Below are 19,544 nucleotides of genomic sequence, written 5' to 3' on the forward strand. Positions count from 1 at the left end.
AGTTGAGGGAAAGACCCTTGATGTATGTAAAAAAAAAAAAAAGGAGAAAAAAATGATTTAATGCATCAAATTAATATGCAATATCAAAAATAATGTGAAGTCAACAGCAATTTACTGCTCTTGCACCATTCGAAAGCAGTGCATGTGTAGAAAGCTTTGAGGACCACTTAGTTCACTACCTTGTTATGGCGTTATGTACAGATCAAAGGTAAAGTTCAGATTCTCAAACTTCTAGAGTTATAGGAGGACATTTTAAAGGAAATATACTGTTATTCAACATTTATTTACAAGAACAAAGTCATTTTTAAATAGTTTTTTTTTTCTTATTTTTTTTGCAAAGATGCTAGTTGTTAGTTCACCACAGTGTTCGTGCATCGTTGTGGTGATGTTTTAAGCATGCAATGTTTCAGTACTCCCTCTAAGCCTTAAGGATGAAATGGAACCACATCCCTCAGCCAGCTGGATGGATTTAGACACATCTGCCCATTTATTTACAGGTTTCAGAAATCCTTAAATGTCCACATTATGCACTTTTCTAATTGTGTGTTTAAATAGTTTACTCTAATTTCTTGTCCTGACTTCTGCTCACCTTAATTCCAAATTCACCTATCTGACTACAACTGGAAAAGTGCTTTTCTGTGTCAGATCAGGTAACAACTTAACTAATCCAGAGGTTTTTTAATTCATTTATGAGCTGTGAACATTCTCGCTCTTCACAAATGTGTGATCACTTGCAAGAAGACGTTAAAATGTGCTTACTAGTCTTTTAACAAAGCTAACCCAATTTAACCATTTCTTCCATTCTTGCTCTACCCAGTTGGAGTATTTCCAATTCTGTTAAAGCTACATTTAACCAAACTACGACAAGTAATCTACTGTGCTGTTTGATAACTAGATGTTTAAACTCACGTTTTAAACTTCCTTCTCGTTGGAAAATCCGTTTTCATGACATGCTTTAAAAAGACCAGCAGCACACAGGGTCAAGGCTGACAAAGTCTGAACTTTGGACAGCACATGCATGCATGCCAATGCAGAAAATCCAAGGCGCTGCTCCCATCGAACATCAGCGCGTTCTCCATAGAACAGGAGAATGGCGCTGCCAGCACACAGTGCTTTTACGCTCATTATGAGTCCTGTTGCTTGTTTAATTAGTTGAGCCGCAAAGCAATGCAAAAAATAATTGCAATGTGACTGTGTATATGTACAGTATATGTCATTCCGTCTGCAAAATTGTCTAACAGGCCTTAAACACTACAAGACACCCCAAATGAATGGCAATGAGCTATGCGGCTCAACTAAGCACATCTCCAAGTCTGTCCTTGCAGCAATGGACTCTAAATTTTAGACTGTTGTCTTGCTGTAGCAGCAATAGTGGTAAGCAAGCAGCAATAGTAGCAAATCTGTGTCTAAATTAGCTTCTAGGCTGTCCCAGCAGTAGCATTAGTTATATTAAGCAGGCTAGCAAGGCTACAGCATATGAAGGCTAATATCTATTCAAGCATTATAATATCAGGTAGATGCCCTCGTATCCCCAAAGGCTTTCTCGTGACTAGCAATAGCATAAGGCTTTCTCGTGACTAGCAATAGCATACTAGTAGAAGCATTAGCAAACTATGCCATGGACAGATAACATCAGCATTGTCTATACATAATGTGTATGGAAATGACTATTTGTAAGCAGGCAGTACATAAGTCATTTTGTATCATGAGCATTCTGACCCCACTGTACTTGTGAAGTGGGGTACTGTGGTGGTCCAACCACCAACTTTTTGGTGGGACGTAAATGCCACCAGGGCAAAAGAAAACAGCCTTATCGGACTAATATTAAAATATTTGAACTCCTTTTATGAAACTAACACTTATTTTTTGCCAACATAAGTAAAATCAAAGCAAATGTGGGGTTTAATAAAAGGCCTGAATGAAAAAGACGTGCACAACCACAAAGCAAAGAAAGGATAAATTATATACACATTATCGATTACAGTTCTACAACTCAAAATGTGTGGTTCCTGATCTCTTCCAAATCGTTTTTAAAAAGTGAAACAGCCCCATTTCCACTAGCAAGGCCCCACACCACACCACCTACTTGTGCTGTCGTTTCCATATACAAGGACCTGGGCCAAAGTGGGCTCTGTGGTGCCAAAGGGGTCTGAAATGCCTATTTTGGCACCACTCCAGGGTAGGTCTGAGCTAGACCAGTGACGTGTAAAGCTTTTGACTACTGATTGGTCGGAGAATCCTCACAGTTGTGCCTGTCAACACAAACGACTTGTGCGGGAGACAGATTTGGGTTCGCGAGTCGCGGCTGCTATGCCCATATGTTTTCATATTTTTGTATCTGTGAGGATGTGTTACTGCTGATGTTAGAAATGCCGGTCGATTAGGATAAGGATAATGATAATTGGCTATTACCGTAAGTTATTATTTGGCCATGTTCACCCTGATGCTAATCGTCGCTATTGTTGTAAAGACCTGATGAAGACCCTTGTGGCCCATGTGACCCATAAACGTCGTCCACCTATAGCAATAGTGCAGATTTCTCTTTGCGTTAGTGTCTGCTGTAGTATTTACAGAGGACCGAGATGTTGAAGAAAGGGGGGCGTCGCTTGAAGTCGATCCCCTCCGGGAGGGGAGGGGGGTACCGTACTTTTGTGTAATGGAAACGGCTGATATTTTGGGTGCTGCCCCATGCGAGGCCATGTAGTGTGGTGTCGTGTGGGGCTTTACTGGCAATGGAATTCAAGGGTACAAGACAGACGGGGCAGTCAAAATCACAATCACCAGCTTTCAAAGAAAGATACAAGAAAATCTCCTTTGAAAGGCATGCCTATTCAAACTAGGGCACCTGAATGCCATTCAAGTTCATAATTCACATCAGCAGCAGCACATTCTTTCCATCAACAACTATAAGCCGCCGGACTCTTGTCTAATTTGATCATTTAAAATGCAGAAGATATGCCATCACTGCTGCCAAGACTCTTCCTGCAAGCAGCAGCTGTTAACCACTTAAATCCTATTTACTTAGTTGACTGGAGTCCCCCAGGGCTCTATACTAGGTAAACTCCTTTTTTCCTCTATACCAAATCTTTGCCAAAGATAACCCATCTACAAGCTCACAAGCTTTCAGATGTGCCATTTGTGCCAAATGTTAGCCACAAAATAGGGATGCTAGGGTTCATGTGGTTAAAGCTGCTTTCATTCACTTACAGTATGTAAAGTAATTGAAAGAGAGGTAAGCTGAAGTAAATTTAAGTAAACACTACTGGCCATGATGGAGAATACGAAATAAAATGGTGTTTAAAATGTTTATTGTCACATAATGTATCACACATTATGTATCAGCACAGCGTTTCGGCTTACGTTGTCACAAACAAGTATTAGTTCATTTAAGGGGTTTGTCATTTTAACATTAATCTGATAAGGCTTTTTCTTTGTGCTGGCGGTATATACGCCCCTCTAGAAAGGTAGGACCCGCTTCATAAGTAAGTGCAGTGGCGTCCTGATTCGGAAGTTGAGCATTCTGTGCTACGCAAACGTCTGATATCTGTCTTAGGCTATGTGTTGGCGTCACCTATGAAGCGAGCTATGCAGCGGTGGTCATGTGGTGAGAGGACAGGCGTAGAGGGAGCACTGATTGGTTCACTGGTGTCACATGAGCACGTCAAGGTCATCCCCGCGGTCGTCCCCCTCGTTGACGCGGAGAGACAGGACCTCCTCGTTGAGGAAGAGGCCACTCAGACGCTCCTTCCTTGCCTGTCGCTGCTCCTTGAGTTGACGCTTCCTCAGGGCTTTCTGCTGGAGTTTTCTCTGCTTAGAACGCTTCTACAGAAGGACACACATACACATGTTTACTGTTATGCTATTGATTCTATTATTTGGTTTACAATGTGTGGATCCAACTGCTTTGCCAATATTGTGAAAATTATATTCATGCAAATGATGCATATCGGATTCAACTAACAATTAAACGAAAGGAGAAGAGGGATAGAGAGGGGCCATAATATTTGTTGCAGAAAAGCTAAGAGTTTAAACTACTTAGAATGCCAACAAAATTGCATACAACTTACCTTAGAATCTCGAATGCGTTCTGCAGCACTGGACAGGTTGCCATCACTGTGAGCTCTGCTGATGTTTGCTACACTGCCTCCGCTACAGGCTGAGGCTGGACCACCTGAAACAAGGTTAACATGAACAATTACTCGTTACAATTTCCCCCCTTTTTTAGCCAATTATGTTTTACCCCTTTTTCTCCCCAATTGAGTCGTTATGCCAATTACTTCCTCCCACTGCTGTTGTACCCTACGGGCTCACCTACCAGTGAGGAGCCCCCATAGGAGGATGTAGAGCCTTGGTCATACTCCTCCCGCTCAACATTCTATGCAGACAGGCACCACCCCAGCCCATGGTAATATGTGCAGTGACAAACAACACCCTCCCTGCCGGCCTTCCCTCACCCAAACACGGGCCAATTGTGTTCGTATAGACGCTCGGACAAGCCAGATGCACTGCAGTGGATTCGAACCCTAGGGCCTAGACTCTGCAGTGGTGGACAGATATTTTAGCCCTGCGCCCTGTTCTCGTTACCATTTCTATGTGAACTAAAGCGTTAGCAGTTACTAATACAAGAATTTCAAAATCTGGGAGGCCCAAATCCAACTGGCACAGAACAAAAAATATACAGAAACAAACCTACATTCTAGTCTGTGTGTTGCCTCCAGGAACATGTGAAAGGGGGATTTAACAGGGTTCAAGACTTAACATTTTATACTGGGGACAGTTCTACCACTACACTACGTGTTTCAGTTAGTGACAGTACTTGGATATTAAAGGTAATAAAGGTGCTACCAGTTTCTGCTGGGTCTAACTTCAGGTGGTGGGGTATAACGCACAAGAGACAGAAAGAAATGCCAGAGAGACAGATACAAGTCAGGAAATGTGCTTGTGCATGTAAGGACTGGACAATTTTGAGAAAATATGCAATGTGCAATAAATACCCTTGTTGGATATTGCGATGGCTCCCTCCCTATTGTCAGCATTGTAAACGGTTAAAATGTTGCTATCTGAATATCTGACATGTCATGAACTCTGTAGACATGGCCCAAAGCAGTATGCCTGTTATATTTGAGAAAGGGGTCAATATCTGCTCTCAACTTTCCGGCTTCATGAATCTTAGCTGTTCTTATATTGCAAGCGTTGTTGTTTCGGACACAGGTTAAATCTATTTGATGATCCCTGCTATAACGAGAGGAAGAGGTGCAGGTTAAACAGTATATAGGCAAACGAGTTTACCAAGTAGCCATCGATACCACTACTTGGTATTGATTTTCCACAGACTGCTACATGGAAAAAATGAAGGGGCCTGGGTTAAAGGAGATGCTGCATTAGACCGTGCTAGCAGTACTACGGATGATGTTTTCAGCACTGCAACTATGAGCTGATGACTATGAGACCAACAACCTCACCTGCTATTGAGTTAGATGCCGTAGAACCAGTAGATGAGCTAGCAGAGCTGACCATGCTAGCATTGCTACTGCTAGCTCCACTGACCCCGCTGGTACTGGCACTGCTGTGGCCGCTCCTTTTCCAGCTCTCCCTGGTGCTGTTGGCTCGTTGTCTGGGGCTGTGCTCTCTGATATAGCTACGTACCTAAAAAAAAACACAGCACATCAAATATCAAGGCTGAAGCTAACTGGAAGAAAATAAATCTCTAACACCGCACAGATGTCGTATATAGGCTTTGTTGCCATAGCGTTTTTTTGGTGGACATATCTTTAATATTTTTGAGACACATACTGTGAATATTTTTGCATGTTAGACAAAACCATAACCATCTATGAATACACATTTGCAAACCTTAATAAAAAATCCTGACCATGATAATGAGAATAACATAAAATGGCATCTGTAGGCCCCCACCTGTTTTAGTTTCTCATCAGTGAGGCAGTTGAGCTCGATGATGAATTCGCTGTCAGTGGGAGAGATCTGGGCACAGGGGTCGATGATCTTAATGATATCCAGCTGCTCTCTCAGCCCCATCTCTGTGCTCACTTTGCGACTCAGGTATTCTATGTATTCAACCTTGAGGTGAAAGCACACAAACATGCACACATGAATCCTCTTTGAGCAGTCTTAGTATCTCCGTCATGGTCTTTAACTAAAACTTTGAATCCTCACAATATTGACTTATATGGTCCTGAGAGAACTAAAGGGCAAGAATCTTAAAATCATCTGAATAGTATGGCTATCAATAGTTTCTTTCCCACAACACAAAGACTTCAGCAAAGTCAATTGAGCCACAACCTTCAAAGCATTATTTAATTATTAGAAAATACAGCCTTGTTGACAGATCGTATGCTTTTGCAACTGGAAAAATCTGGAATCTAGATAAGGTTGCAATTTGATACCCACACTTGTGTAATGCAATCAACTCTGCTTTGCCTTGTTTGGTCCTGTGGAGGAATGGAATTATATGTGACATCACTGAAGCCATCAGCTTGCATTGCCAGGAGAGGAAAATATCACTAAGAAAAATGTATCACACTGGATCAAATACACGTTCCCTCCATTTCCTGGACTCCTTTAGCATACAGGGATTATGGGGTGGTGTTTTGTACCTGTTCGTCATTGGTCATGGCGCTCCAGGGCAGCTCATCTAGATTGCGGTGAGGGTGGGGCTTGGCCTTCCTCTTGGAAAACAGACAGGGTGAACTGGGCACGCTTGGGATAATATCAGAGAGCACATCACTGCCACTGGCGATGTCACTTCCTGGCAACTGGGAGGACAAAATAAAGCAGACCAATGATGAGATGAAGAAAGAACGTAACATTTTAGGTATTTATCTGCCTCCCTTATCTGGAGCAACTTACAAGTGGTCTAGATCATTGACCATTACCAGCAACCACAATTATTATTCACGTACACCAGTTAGGATGCGGGTCTAGTATGGTCTCAAACTATATCATTGATAAATTAGTCCAAGAGTTTTGTTAGGTCAAGCTACCAACCTACCTGCCACTCAAACTCACTGTCTGACCAATCCCAGTAGGTGCTGATAGATGAGGACACGTCACTACAAACACTTCCCTCTGGAAACAGGTCCAGGGATGTTAGCTCTTGATCATCCAGAAGGGAGTAACAGTCATCCTGGTCCCCCACTGAGACAGAGGAGAACAGTTCCTCGCTGCACTCTGAGCTGGCAACACTGGTTCCACATGAAGTAAGGTTCCACCTACAGGAAAGAATGTCAAAGGGGACAAAAGTGTGAGACACGCTTATTATCCCAAATCTATTAGGCACACTCATTGTGAATATATACCATGAATAGTATTTACATGTGAATATTTAACATTTCCAAATTTGTCCTTTTTGTCAGGTAAATGAATGAATCAGAATAGACTTTGTCACATCATAGGTTTACAGCTGTAAAGAATTGGGTGAAATACATTTTTGTGCAAGCTCCATCGTTTTTGTTATTTTCAGAAAGAGAAAAAGAAGGGGTCCAGGGAGAGAAAAAGAAAGAAGAAAAACGGAAGAGAAAAAAACATGTCGAGAGGCAAAAAATCAGACATCTAGTTGATTCTAGTACATAATACACACATACTGTAGCATTAACCAGCTGCATGAACACAAAGCATAATCCAGTGCATGAACATAGCAGCAGTTATGTACATGACATTAGACATGCAAAATTATCAGTGCATTGTCAGATTCAACCACATAGTCCACAAGGGACAATGACATGACAATTTTACAGAGATATTTGAGGCAAAATTCCAAACAAAACAAAACATCCAATTGACAAGGATAAGAATTAAGATCTAGATTCTCTAGTCTAGAATAGGGTTGCACTGTCCCTTGAAATACAGAATCGTCCCTTATTTGGAAACTAAAAGACATGTCCCTTATTGTCCCTTAATTTTGGGAATCAATCAATTACACACATATTCAAGTTCAAACAGCTCATTTACATATAGTTTAATACAGGTTGTTAACCACTTAAACCCTCTAGCATCTTTAGACTTAATAAACTAGACCCGAGTTGTCCTTGACCTTTTTCTGTCTGAACCAAATCTCTGTGCCAAAAATATCCGATCTACAAGCTCACAACACGTGGCGTTGTGTGCTTGTAGATCGGACATTTTTGGCTAATGTTCCTCCCAGAATATGGATGCTGGGGTTCAAGCGGTTAATATAATATGCTATATACTTTTTCTAAGCGTCCCTTATTTTTGGGGGAAATAAGGGACGGCCCGGCCGTCTGTCCCTTATTTTAATTTCAGGGTAGTTGGCAACCCTAGTCTAGAATCAATGCTATCTCAAAGCAAGAAACATTAAATCCAGTTTACTTCCACAGCAATGCAAAGTTGTTCCATTTAATAAAAGAGAACATTTAACCTACTATTTAACATACACAATATCAGAGCTTACCTATTAGTTTGGAAGCGGCGCAGAGGGTCTGTCCTGTGACAGGATGACAGCTGACAGCCAAAGTCACTAACATCCAGGCCTCCCACATCACTGAGGGTGGCTCTCTGGGAGAGCAGAGGGAAGGGCTCCTCAGGGGCCAAAAACTTCTCATACAAAGCATCAGACATGGCTGGCTGCTGCTGAAACAGATAGAGGAAGAGCAATATACATTATATTATTAGTGAAATGGATTGCTAAAGACACAAGTCTAAGTGGTGGTTTGGGGTGTAAATCAAGCTTTACCCCGAGATATAGGGGGGGAATGCATGACATAATTGTTGCAAATGGATAAACCAAATGGCCTAGTGATTAAGGGACCAACTCGTAACCACAAGATGATCCCCATTATTGTCAATATTTTTCCATGACTTGGTCACTGTGGATATGAGTGTCATCTACTGTATTAGGCAAAAATGGCATGAAATTTTTAAACTTTCTAAAAGGACTAACTAGCCAACTGTAGCTGAAACAGATAGAGATGTGGGCTATACTGGTTGTCGAGACAAATATTTCTATGGAGACAGTGACACTCAAGACATTTGAGTGACTTTGAGTGGTTAGGAACATACAGGAATAGGACACACTCAATTTTACTAGAACTAGACTATGCCTGCAACAGTTAACTAGGTTAGGTAGGTTATAAAAGTTAACAATATACATCTGAATGTTTGTGTAGATTCATTGATTATACAATAATAAAAAATAATGTGCTTCCCGATTATGCGATTAATCGAAAAAGGTACAATAATCCATAGTTGCAAAAGGATTTCTCAATAATTTCAGACATGGCCTCAAAGCGTTAAGGAAATAAACATTTACAAAGCAACATGTGTATTAGAGGTTGATTTTACACAGTATGTGCCCAAATACCATTTATAATAAACATGTCATTAGACCAGTGGTTCTCTACCTTTTCAGACTGCGACCCCCCCAAAATAATCATATTTGAACAGGGGGACCCCCTGAAATTGTCACTTCACTGTCATCTGAGGACCCCCCAAAATCATGTGGGGACCCTGGTGGTTCCGACCCACAGGCTGAGAACCACAGCATTGGTCAAACATGCAGCCACACATAAAAGGGACGGTAGACGTGTGTTGGTCTCCAGAGAAACAAATGAAAGGTAAACAAACAGTCCGGTGATCTATTTTGGCCTAATCCAAAATGTTTCTTTCATTTATTGTGGATTGACAGGAACAAACAATCAGTAAACAAATCACAACTCATCTACAATGTTTAGACCTCCTATATCAGATCATTATCAGGCTGCTGTGCTGTTTGAAAGGCTCCTTCGTTAGTCGTTACATAACATTACAGACACAAGGACGCATCACGTTAGGCTAATATGCTATGTAAGTTAGCCAAACCATTTTAAGTAAGCAAGAAATGTAACGTTCCGTTATATAGTTAGTGACTGACTGAACACACGCGTGTTCCAACGTGCATGAAACACTTTCACAGCGCAAAACGTGGTGGAAAGTAACTGAGTACATTTAACTCAAGTACTGTACTTAAGTACAATTTTGAGGTACTTTTACTTTGCTGGAGTATTTCCAAATTTCAGTACTTTTACTTCTATTCCACTACATCTCAGAGGAAAATATTGTACTTTAGTTACTAGTTAATTTTGATTATTACAAAACATATACATTAACCACTTCAGCCCTAAGTATAATTAGGCTAATTGAAAGCTATAGATCTCACAGTTGTCGTGGCCGAGCGGTTAAGGCGATAGACTAGAAATCTATTGGGGTCTCCCCGCGCAGGTTCGAATCCTGCCGACAACGTCAAATGCTTTTGTTCTTTTTAAGCAAACTGCTAATAAAATATTCAATCAATCAAGAACCTACACGCTCACAATGCGTCGCGGTGCTTTGTGAGCTTAATAGATCTGCTATTTTCAAAAAGACTTTAATACATTTGGAAAAACATGTGAAATGGGACATTCTGCAAAATGAGTACTTTCTACTTTTGCTACTTTTAAGTACATTTTGATGCCAATACCGTTGTACTTTTACTCAAGTAAATGTTGAATACTGAGTATTTCAACATGGTGGCATTGATACTTTCACTTAAGTATAAATAGTGGCTTAAACGCTGCGCTAAGCTAATGTTGTTGACCGCGTCATTGTTGGTGACGTTCGTTAGCAAAAGCTCGCTAGGATGCTAATATTTTGCTACTAAACAACATGCCATCCCGTGTTGATCGACTCGCTGTCATTTTTGGCAACGAATCGGGGCATTTAAACCCGAACAACATGTGCAACAGACAGAAGGCGGTGGTTAAAGTCAAGAGTCAGACACAATAACGTCAAAGAAACAAGCTAGTGAGAGAGAGAGAGAGACGTTTAGGGAGATTTATACTTAGTTGCACACCGGTGTCGCGCACCATAAAACTACTGATCTACAAGCTCGCACGGTCCTACCTACCGACTTGCCTGGCCCGGGCGCAACGCGCGCGGGGCTTGCAAGTCGCATATTTTCGGTGCGCGACACGGTGTACAACAAACCTACAAATCAGCCATTACAACAAACCCACTAAGCGGTACCGAATGGAACGCTTAATGGAATGAAGTCCCTCTCAACGTCTCATCGAAACGTCCAGAATAACAGAAGCATTTTGATCTCAAGCTAAAGAATTAAACCAACCTTTTTTTGTGCCGTTCAAAGAACAATGTTTTCTATCACCACCTCCTCCATTAGCAAATCCTTTCTTTTCAACCGATGTCGGGCTCACGCATGACCCGTGTGACGTCATCCCGAGAAACACCGCGAGACTGGAGAACACCGCCAGCGTCAAGTCAGCGTGAATGCCGGTTGAACTTCCGATAACCGTACTTCAAAGTAAGACGCCCATTGATTAATTATTTTTATGAGATACGGGAAACCCCATTGGATTAGATTATGATAAAACAAAAAAAGCTACCTGACATACTGGAAAGAGATAACCCAAAACCAAAGCAAAATGGAATGCTATATCTAGCACTAAAAAGAGAATATAAACGACCCAAAACTTAGGAAAGCCTTGACTAGGTGGTAGCCCTGGTCCAGAGCGTTAGAGAGAACTCACTAACGCTAGTCTGGACCACTGCTAACTGGACCACGGTAGGTACAGAGTAGATAGACTCAGTGAACGAACACAGAAAGGCCGCCACAGACAGACCCCGCTGGCCCGCTCCCAAGGGAAGACCATAGAGGTATAATATAACGGGGAAGACAGATATGCGCCCACTTAAAATAAATTAAGGTTTTATCCCTTATTTTTAACTCTATGGTTTTATCTTGAAAGCGAAATCAATCCACTTCCGGGGAAATTGAGTTATTTTTTCGCTAAAGGGTTAAAATAACATGTGACTTAAGGCGGAAGCTGTCAAAGAAACGGGTGACGATCAAAACAACAGCTTTTGCAACAATTATTATTCCATGAAATTGGGCGGCTTTGCATGATTAACCATGTCTGCAATAAGCCACGCGAAAGACTCCACGTTTCTTGGAGGCAGGATACCGCAAGAAATCGAAACTATGTCGAAAAACCTCAAAGATGTGGACCAAGATATGTTCAGAAAAATACTCAAAGGTAACGGAACTGTACTATTACCAAAACATTACTCAAAGCTTTCAAATGTAACATAAATGCTGCTATAGTTGAGATGGATGTGTTTGTATGTAGCTTAATTATTTTAGGATTTGCCTATAGCCAACATTTCAGTCATTCTGTAAACCTTTAAAGTGGACATTTTCTAATTGACCTTTTTCAGTGCTCTTGATTAGTATGAGCCATTCAGTAATATCGGTGGGCACTGCCCACCGATATTCAAATCAATCACTGTTTGCTGTATAGAAACAGAAGCCTATAGTCTGGTCTTGAAACTGAAGATCCGTTAATGTGACTTGTACTACTACTATATTTGATGGAGGTATAATAATATACCAGACTGTGATGGAAGAAGTACTCGCATGTTTTACTTAAGTAAAAGTATCAATACTGCAATGCAGATATACAGCTGAAGTTAGGTATTCAAAATGTGCTTGTGTAAAAGTACAAAAGTATCGGCATCAAAATATACCTAAAGTACCAAAAGTAAAAGTATTAATTGTGCAGAATGTCCCATATCACGAGTTCAAAATGTATAAAAAAATCATTTTAAAATAGCTGCGACACATTGTGAGCTTGTAGATCAGCTATTTTCAAATGGGCAAAATATATACAGAGCTGAAGTGGTTAATGTATGTTATTGTTTTGTAATTATAATCACAATCTACAAAGTAACTACTACCTTTTTAGCAAAGCATTTTTTTAGCTGGTTTTACCTCTAGGCTTTATGCCCCCATGTTTTAATAGTTTTCTTCTAGTTTCCTAGTTATTGTTCTCTTTTACTGGTGTGATGTTTCTGTTTTTATGCAATTGCCTTCTGTAGCACTTTGAGATTTCTTGTAAATGTAAATTGCATTATAAATAAAATCCGTTATTATTATTAATACTAACGTTTTCACATAATTTTAGTGGAGTAAAAGTACAATATTTTCCTCCCGGATGTAGTAGGGTAAAAGTATTGAAAATTGTAAATGCTGATGTAAGTCAAAACAATACCTCAAAAATTTACTTAAGTACAGTACTTGAGTACATGTACTTACTTTACACCACGGAATAATACCTGAATAATACATTTGACTGTAATAAATGCCATAACCACAGTGAATAACTCCTTCCCCAGCGGTGGTGAGTGCCCTAGAAGGTAAAGACTGCAGAGAGGTGATGAGGTCAATAGCAGAGACCAGTACTGTCCCAGAGGATAGACTCAGTCACATCGTGGCTGGTATGTACAGATTGCTGACCGAGGCCATCCACATCCCTGTGTCCTCCCTCAAACAGGAGGTAAGCTTGTACTCAACCTATTATTCAAGGACTTATTGTTTAAAAGAGAAACAATAAGTGTTTCCATATCTAATTCTAATACACCTTATTGGACAATGAAATTACCCTTTTTTATGTCTGATTTCTTTGCTTTCCCCCCCTACTCACCCTCTCACTTGACTTAAAACATTTCTAGCCGTTTATGATTTTCTGTTTTGTTGATTTTGGTTCTACTCTTATGCTATTTTTCCTCTTTTTATTCAAACATTTGACCTAATGAAGGACCGAAACGTTGTTTTGTTATAAAACATTTAGCAAGTTCCAGAGATTGTGCAGGATATTTCTCATTGTGTGTATTTGGACTTTCCTTTGGTCCTATGCACCTGTCGTCAACCTTTTAGGTGTGCGTCCGTCATCGACCTTTCTTCAATATATTCAACCTTTAAATAGATAAAAAAAAGACATCCTGCAGACAGGTGCCTCGCTATAAACACTTGTAAACCTTTCCAAGTGTCTGTTGTGATGTCCATGTCTAAACTAAACTAAGAGGCAAACTAAATGCGTGCAAAATATTTTATAGTGAGTGGAGTATGTCAGTCGAAAAGTTTGTGAATATGTTTCATTTTGTCTATATGGTGTGAAGGGCTAAAAAGGAGAGGGCCAGGTACAGACCCCTGGGTGCTGGCAGGCACCTCAGTCAAATTGGTACAGGGTGTGAAAGCAAGCCTTCCATGAAATTCTGGTAGGTCCGACCATTCAGGTAGGACTGAAGAAAAGCACTTGAGTGCCAGTGTCAGTTCCTTGAGGGGCGTAATAATTCTGGCTGACTTGAAGGCAGATGGGATGCAGGTTATAGGTGTGTTGATGATGGTGGTGGTAATATAAGGGAGTAGATCACGGGCAATGATCTGAAAGATTGAGGAGGGGAAGGGGTATAAAGGACAAGTGGTCATTCTGGTGGATGATCACATCAATGACTGCAAAAACCAACAACAATTAATGTAGATTTCTGACTATGCAGTATATTGGGGTATTGCTGTGTGTTTAAACATGCACATGTTGCATCCGGTCTAAATGGGTTAAAAGAGAAACATTTCACACATGGGAATGTTAACATTTTGCTATTTTTTTCTGCGTAGGTGTTCAAAGACGATCTCAGAGAACTGAGGTAAACTTCATGTGATGAACAAACAGCTTCATTGTTTTACATTATTATCACTCATACACAAGTATATTGACTTTGTTGTTGTTGATGTCTTGTTAGGATACCTGAAGATTTCATCGCAGATTTTGCCAGCGTAGTATTTGGAAATCGGTAGGTGTCTAATGTCGACCATCTTGATATCTTGCCGTTTTTTACTGTGAATGTATTTATTTAATCGTCTTTTTATTTATTTATATAATATGCAATTTCATAATGTGTTGACCATTAACTATTCTATTCTATTGTAGTGCTTCCTGTAACGTATGTCATTCTGAGATGTTTCATTATCATTTGTGCTTCATTTCTCTTTTCATAACCAGTCGTACAGCACTAGAGGCAGTCGCCGCCAAGCGAGACCCTCATTTACCCTCTATGGAAGACTTTAGATGGAGGGTGGATGTTACCATTTCTACCAGGTAACATACTCCGGTAGAGCGGTGTCATGTCGAATGAGTGAAATGACATTCTGAATTCACTGTTATGTTAGATTTTAATCATCCTGGGCCATGGACTGGAGAGACAATATTTTTGGTTGCTTCTTTATTGATCCCAACTAAAATTATTTGTCATAGAACGAAATATTATAATGTATTTCGAGGGGCACTTTGCTATCTCAACAAAGTGATTACATAACATTTGGGTTTATTATAGTTTTTGTTTTTTGTTTTTGTATGTTGCCTTAAAATATTGTCAATACATTAATTGCATCTGCTGCAGTGCGGAGTGTAGCCCTTTCCAATTACATTAAATCATGGGTTGTGTAACAATTTTATCTCAGCCTGCCTAATGAACACATTGTTTGGCTGTGTCTCTTCTCTCTAGCTCCTTAGCCAGGGCCCTGCAGCCATCCATTCTGATGCAGATGAAACTATCTAATGGCACCTCTCAGCGCTTTGAGGTACTGTACATTCACTCTTAAAAGGGGCATTAATCTGAAGAGCACCAGCTGACTTATTCCACACTCCACAAAAGTGTTACATAAAAGTATTTAGTTTGAATCTGTCCTCTGAACGATGTGAAATACAGCTCAGTGGAATACTTAATATAATAATAAATAAAAGATAGACTAAACCATCAGTGAGCAATGCAGCTGGGAAGATATGTTAAGTTGCTTTGTTCTCTTAGTATTACTGGAGCCACTGCTTGGGGCCATTCATGTCGGGAAAAGTCATTCAATTTATATTGACGTTATGCGAAGCTCGGCCAATAAATGAATCCGACAGGTGGAGTTATCCAATCAAATTGATACTGACTTAGCGGCGCAAACGTGACATGACGCTTCGCCAATCTGTGAAGCTGACAGTTTGGGTTGGCCAATCAGGGAAGCCAATGCATACAATCTCCCGAACCAAAGAGAATTCTTTCTCAGACCCGCGAGCTGACAGATACTGATATTTGTGATATGCGTGTTTTTTCTGTTCTGTCCTGTTGAATTGACATTCGACAGGACACACCTCAGGGTCATATGGGATACACACGTCAAGTTTGAGTCTGAGCGATAGGACGTTTTCCAAGTTGCGCCCCGGTAATTTTTTTTGGGTGACAGACAGAGATTCTGTGATTTATTTATTTTTTGTATTTCAAATCTGACAGTTACAACCAAATAGCAAACTATTAGATAGCAAATTGTATCCATGAAGGGTGCCATCACATGCTGTCCGTTTTGGTACCAACAATACTTACCATTCTTTGGCATTGTAGAACAGTATAGGCAGCAGAACAAGTGATGACAAACGTTTTCACCCAATGGGAATAGTCATGCTTTTACAACCGTTACATAATTGGATCTGGGTATTATTAGCCACAATGCTGATTCATCCAAACTAAACATTCACAGGCCACTTTAAAACCTTGGGGAACCTTTTGTTGGCATTAGTTTGGAAATGTATTTTTAAATACATTTGACCCTTACAAACATAGGAGACTGATTGAAATAACCTCTTAAATATATTCATTATTAACCAACAATATATATATTTTTTAATTCTCTTTACTTGCATATGGTGTTGTCATCTGTACAGTTACGGTATAAAATCATTATGCATTTCCCTTGCAGAGCTCGGTAAATTTAGTTCATTCTTGAATCCATGAATGAAGCTGTTTAGTTGCCACTCAGCAGCTTTTGTCAGATGGTGTGAATGGCTGTTTTTGATCGATCTGTGTGATCGTGACGCAAGGTTAGGGATGGCGTTGTGAGACAGTCATTGACAGTCAGCAGTTGCGGGCGCATAGGGAGATGCTAATGTTCTAAGTAAGTTGAACGCACTCTCGCAGGTACGCACATGCGTGCAGCTCAAACAACTACTGGAGTCATATTATTATTGTCTAGAGTCTAGAGACATAACCTAATGATTATTTTCTAATCATTGCTGAATAAACAGATTATTGTAGGAAAGTCCCATCTATAATAAAACAAAAATTAATTGCTCACAGAAAATCTAAAATGTTCATTGCTGTTGTCTGTCTACCATAGGTGCCTGTATCCAAGTTCCAGGAGCTCCGCTACAATGTGGCACTGATCCTCAAAGAGATGAATGACTTGGAGAAGAGGAGCATACTCAAGATCCAGGACTGACAAAGCTAGGGCCAACTTATACTTTGTCACAGGACTGTATCGCTCTCTCAACAAAAATAACACATTTTTAACACATTTTTCAGTTGATTTTGTTTTTGTTGTTTTTTTCTGTGACAAAGTATAGGCTAGGCTTTACTTTACCCCTCAGTTAACCCTCTTTTATAGTACTGTTTTTTTTTACTGGATTTCCCGAATGAGATATGGAAGGAGTAATAATAAAACATTTTCAGCGCTGGTGATATATTTTCAACACTGGACTGCACAATTACATGTTTTTTATGAAACATGAAGCAAGAACCCATAGGACTAACTGATACAGTGATACGTGATCATGTCATCAAGATACACAACTGAGTGCTCGGCTGCTCGGGTGCTAGTCTGTAGACAATGAATGAGAGACTGGAATTTTGCGGATCCACACACAACTCTTTTAGATTTTGACATTAAATTAAATTAAGTATTTTCCACTGTAATGCAATCTGTTTATTTAGCTTACAATCACTTTTCATTAAGATAATCTGTTAACATGAGTCATAATCTTAATCAAGTTGTGTAAATCAAAGAGTGAATGGGGTGCAACTGTGTACGAATGTTTTGATGAACCACTATTTGGACATAAATTGTAATTCTATTAACACATTGAATGCCAAAAACGGTCCGGACCGTTTTTGAGGGTCCAAACGAGAAGTGCCGAAAACGGTCCGGACCGTTTTTGACCCAATTCTATTTTTATACGAGTGGCCCACGTGGGGCGCTAAAACGAAACTTTGACATCACCCAAGGAGTTTCTGAGAAGAAGAGGCTGGATGAGGCTCCATGTCAAAAATCCTTCCGGTCGGCGTTTTCAATGTTATCTCCTTGACTAAAAGCTTAAAGTTGTACAATGCAGAATCACAAATAACGATTTTTAGCAACCTCTGCTGGTCACTACCGTCACTGCATACAATTTCCCTAGTCCTCGATTACCCAGAATTCCATTCGTTTTCACCGGAAGCCGGAAGCGTTTCAAAAAGCGATCTTTTAATTGTTTTATACTATCTACGGATCGTTTCTCTTAGCCAGTGGAGCATTAGTTACCATGAGCTGTGCTTTCTTTTTCTGTTCTTTTTCGATCTTCCAATCCTACATTATCTTAAAATCAGCGTGAGGTTCCTTTTTGTTAATAGCGCGGTAGTTCCTGGCCAAACAGGAAACCGTTGCGGTAGTTCCTTAGGACGTCGGCCACGACGTCATGACGTTGGCCAGGAACGTCATTTTCCCGGGAAAGTCCCCCCCGTACACGTTCAATAGAAAATATATAAATAAAAGGCTTCCGGGGGTGAAATTCACGGAGTGGGTGTTGTGAAACTTTTGCCACTCGCAAAAGATATACAATTTAACTTTAGTTTTGTTGAAAACGTTACCTAGTATTACTTTAATATCTCCATTTCTTTTTAACGTGGTGGAAACGAGCCGTTTCCGATCGGCGATCACGCTGCAATGGAGGATCGCGTTGGAAATATTATTGTTCCAGGCGTTAGTCGGGACCCTCCGCCGTCTCGCACGCACGCTTTGTTTACATGCACTTCCGCGTCGGGGCTTCTGCAGCACGAAACGTATAACGCAAGTGGATGGAAGAAATGCAGGCACTCAACGTATAATATTTTAATAAACCTATAAAATAGTGTCACTGAAGACTAAGCTTCAAACCTCCCAAAACAAACTGATTCGGCTACTCCTCGGATTGGGGCCCATGACCCACCTTTCTCCCACCCATTTTGCCAGCCTAGGCTGGCTCAGGGTGGAAGACAGGGTTAAACAACTAAAAATGGGACTGGCCTTCAAAATTGTAAATGCTAATTTGCCCGATATGCCCCCAATTCCCGCATATCTGAGTAAATACCTCCAAAAGGTTAGCGACACCCACAGTCACAATACCAGAGGGAGCGTTAACAACAATTTGGTACCACCCACCCATAAATCAAACATGGGCAAATTCTCCTTCTACAGCACTGCCACCCAGGATTGGAATAGTCTAACTCCATCCCTCAAAAAATGCAGTTCGCTGGGCTCATTTAAAAGAGCCTTAAAAAATCACCTTTCAGGAGGCCAAAGGTGGAGGTAGTACCATTTTCCCGTTAGACAGCAGACCCCCCCCCCCCCCCTGTTCTTGTACATATTTTTTTTCCCCTCTTTTTTATTTTTTTTGTTGTACATAGTGTTATATATTGTTTTTGGCTGTTTATTTTGTAATGATATTTGAACTGTGGTGCCACTATATATGCCTATGAATTAAATACCAAGGCCCTCATTGGAAACAAGTCCGCAAGGACTTTTATGAACGGACCTGTTAGACAAAGTATTTTAAATGTAACTGTGCTGTTTTACATTTTTTGCCTAATAAAATATTCAATCAATCAATCAAAAACCTCTGGCACCCAATGTGTTAAAGCAAAAACTACAA

General features: G+C 40.4%; 2 protein-coding genes across 3 annotated transcripts; one reads left to right on the forward strand and one right to left on the reverse strand.

The window, feature by feature from the left end:
- Positions 1–3,165: 3,165 nt before the first annotated feature.
- fam199x (family with sequence similarity 199, X-linked) lies at positions 3,166–11,207 on the reverse strand. Of its 2 annotated transcripts, none has more exons than XM_080416681.1 (8): positions 11,117–11,207; positions 8,429–8,604; positions 7,010–7,229; positions 6,615–6,773; positions 5,917–6,078; positions 5,463–5,646; positions 4,068–4,171; positions 3,166–3,822 (listed from the first exon to the last, which is right to left on the reverse strand). In XM_080416681.1, the coding sequence occupies exons 2-8, from the start codon at positions 8,593–8,595 to the stop codon at positions 3,649–3,651; spliced, it is 1,170 nt and encodes a 389-aa protein (XP_080272807.1). In that variant the 5' UTR covers positions 8,596–8,604; positions 11,117–11,207; the 3' UTR covers positions 3,166–3,648. The 2 variants fall into 2 exon arrangements, with proteins under 2 accessions (XP_080272807.1, XP_080272808.1); XM_080416682.1 differs by having other exon boundaries at positions 8,429–8,607.
- Positions 11,208–11,816: 609 nt separating this feature from the next.
- On the forward strand, positions 11,817–19,357 carry commd5 (COMM domain containing 5). Its single transcript, XM_080416234.1, has 7 exons — positions 11,817–12,044; positions 13,183–13,343; positions 14,462–14,490; positions 14,587–14,637; positions 14,847–14,942; positions 15,349–15,424; positions 17,000–19,357. The coding sequence occupies exons 1-7, from the start codon at positions 11,921–11,923 to the stop codon at positions 17,099–17,101; spliced, it is 639 nt and encodes a 212-aa protein (XP_080272360.1). The 5' UTR covers positions 11,817–11,920; the 3' UTR covers positions 17,102–19,357.
- The last annotated feature ends 187 nt before the right edge of the window (positions 19,358–19,544 follow it).

The sequence above is a fragment of the Gymnoscopelus braueri genome, assembly GCF_963280865.1.
Source record: "Gymnoscopelus braueri genome assembly, chromosome: 20".
NCBI classification, from domain to species: Eukaryota; Metazoa; Chordata; class Actinopteri; order Myctophiformes; family Myctophidae; genus Gymnoscopelus; species Gymnoscopelus braueri.

Excerpts from the sequence above, each read along its gene's own strand:
- fam199x (XM_080416681.1), bottom strand. The coding sequence starts at position 8,595 with ATGTCTGATGCTTTGTATGAGAAGTTTTTGGCCCCTGAGGAGCCCTTC. Across the intron at positions 5,647-5,916 it reads CTGATGAGAAACTAAAACAG|GTACGTAGCTATATCAGAGA; the intron begins GTGGGGGCCTAC and ends GTTTTTTTTTAG. Across the intron at positions 4,172-5,462 it reads GGCATCTAACTCAATAGCAG|GTGGTCCAGCCTCAGCCTGT; the intron begins GTGAGGTTGTTG and ends ACCTTGTTTCAG.
- commd5 (XM_080416234.1), top strand. The coding sequence starts at position 11,921 with ATGTCTGCAATAAGCCACGCGAAAGACTCCACGTTTCTTGGAGGCAGG. Across the intron at positions 14,491-14,586 it reads GACGATCTCAGAGAACTGAG|GATACCTGAAGATTTCATCG; the intron begins GTAAACTTCATG and ends ATGTCTTGTTAG. Across the intron at positions 15,425-16,999 it reads GCACCTCTCAGCGCTTTGAG|GTGCCTGTATCCAAGTTCCA; the intron begins GTACTGTACATT and ends TGTCTACCATAG.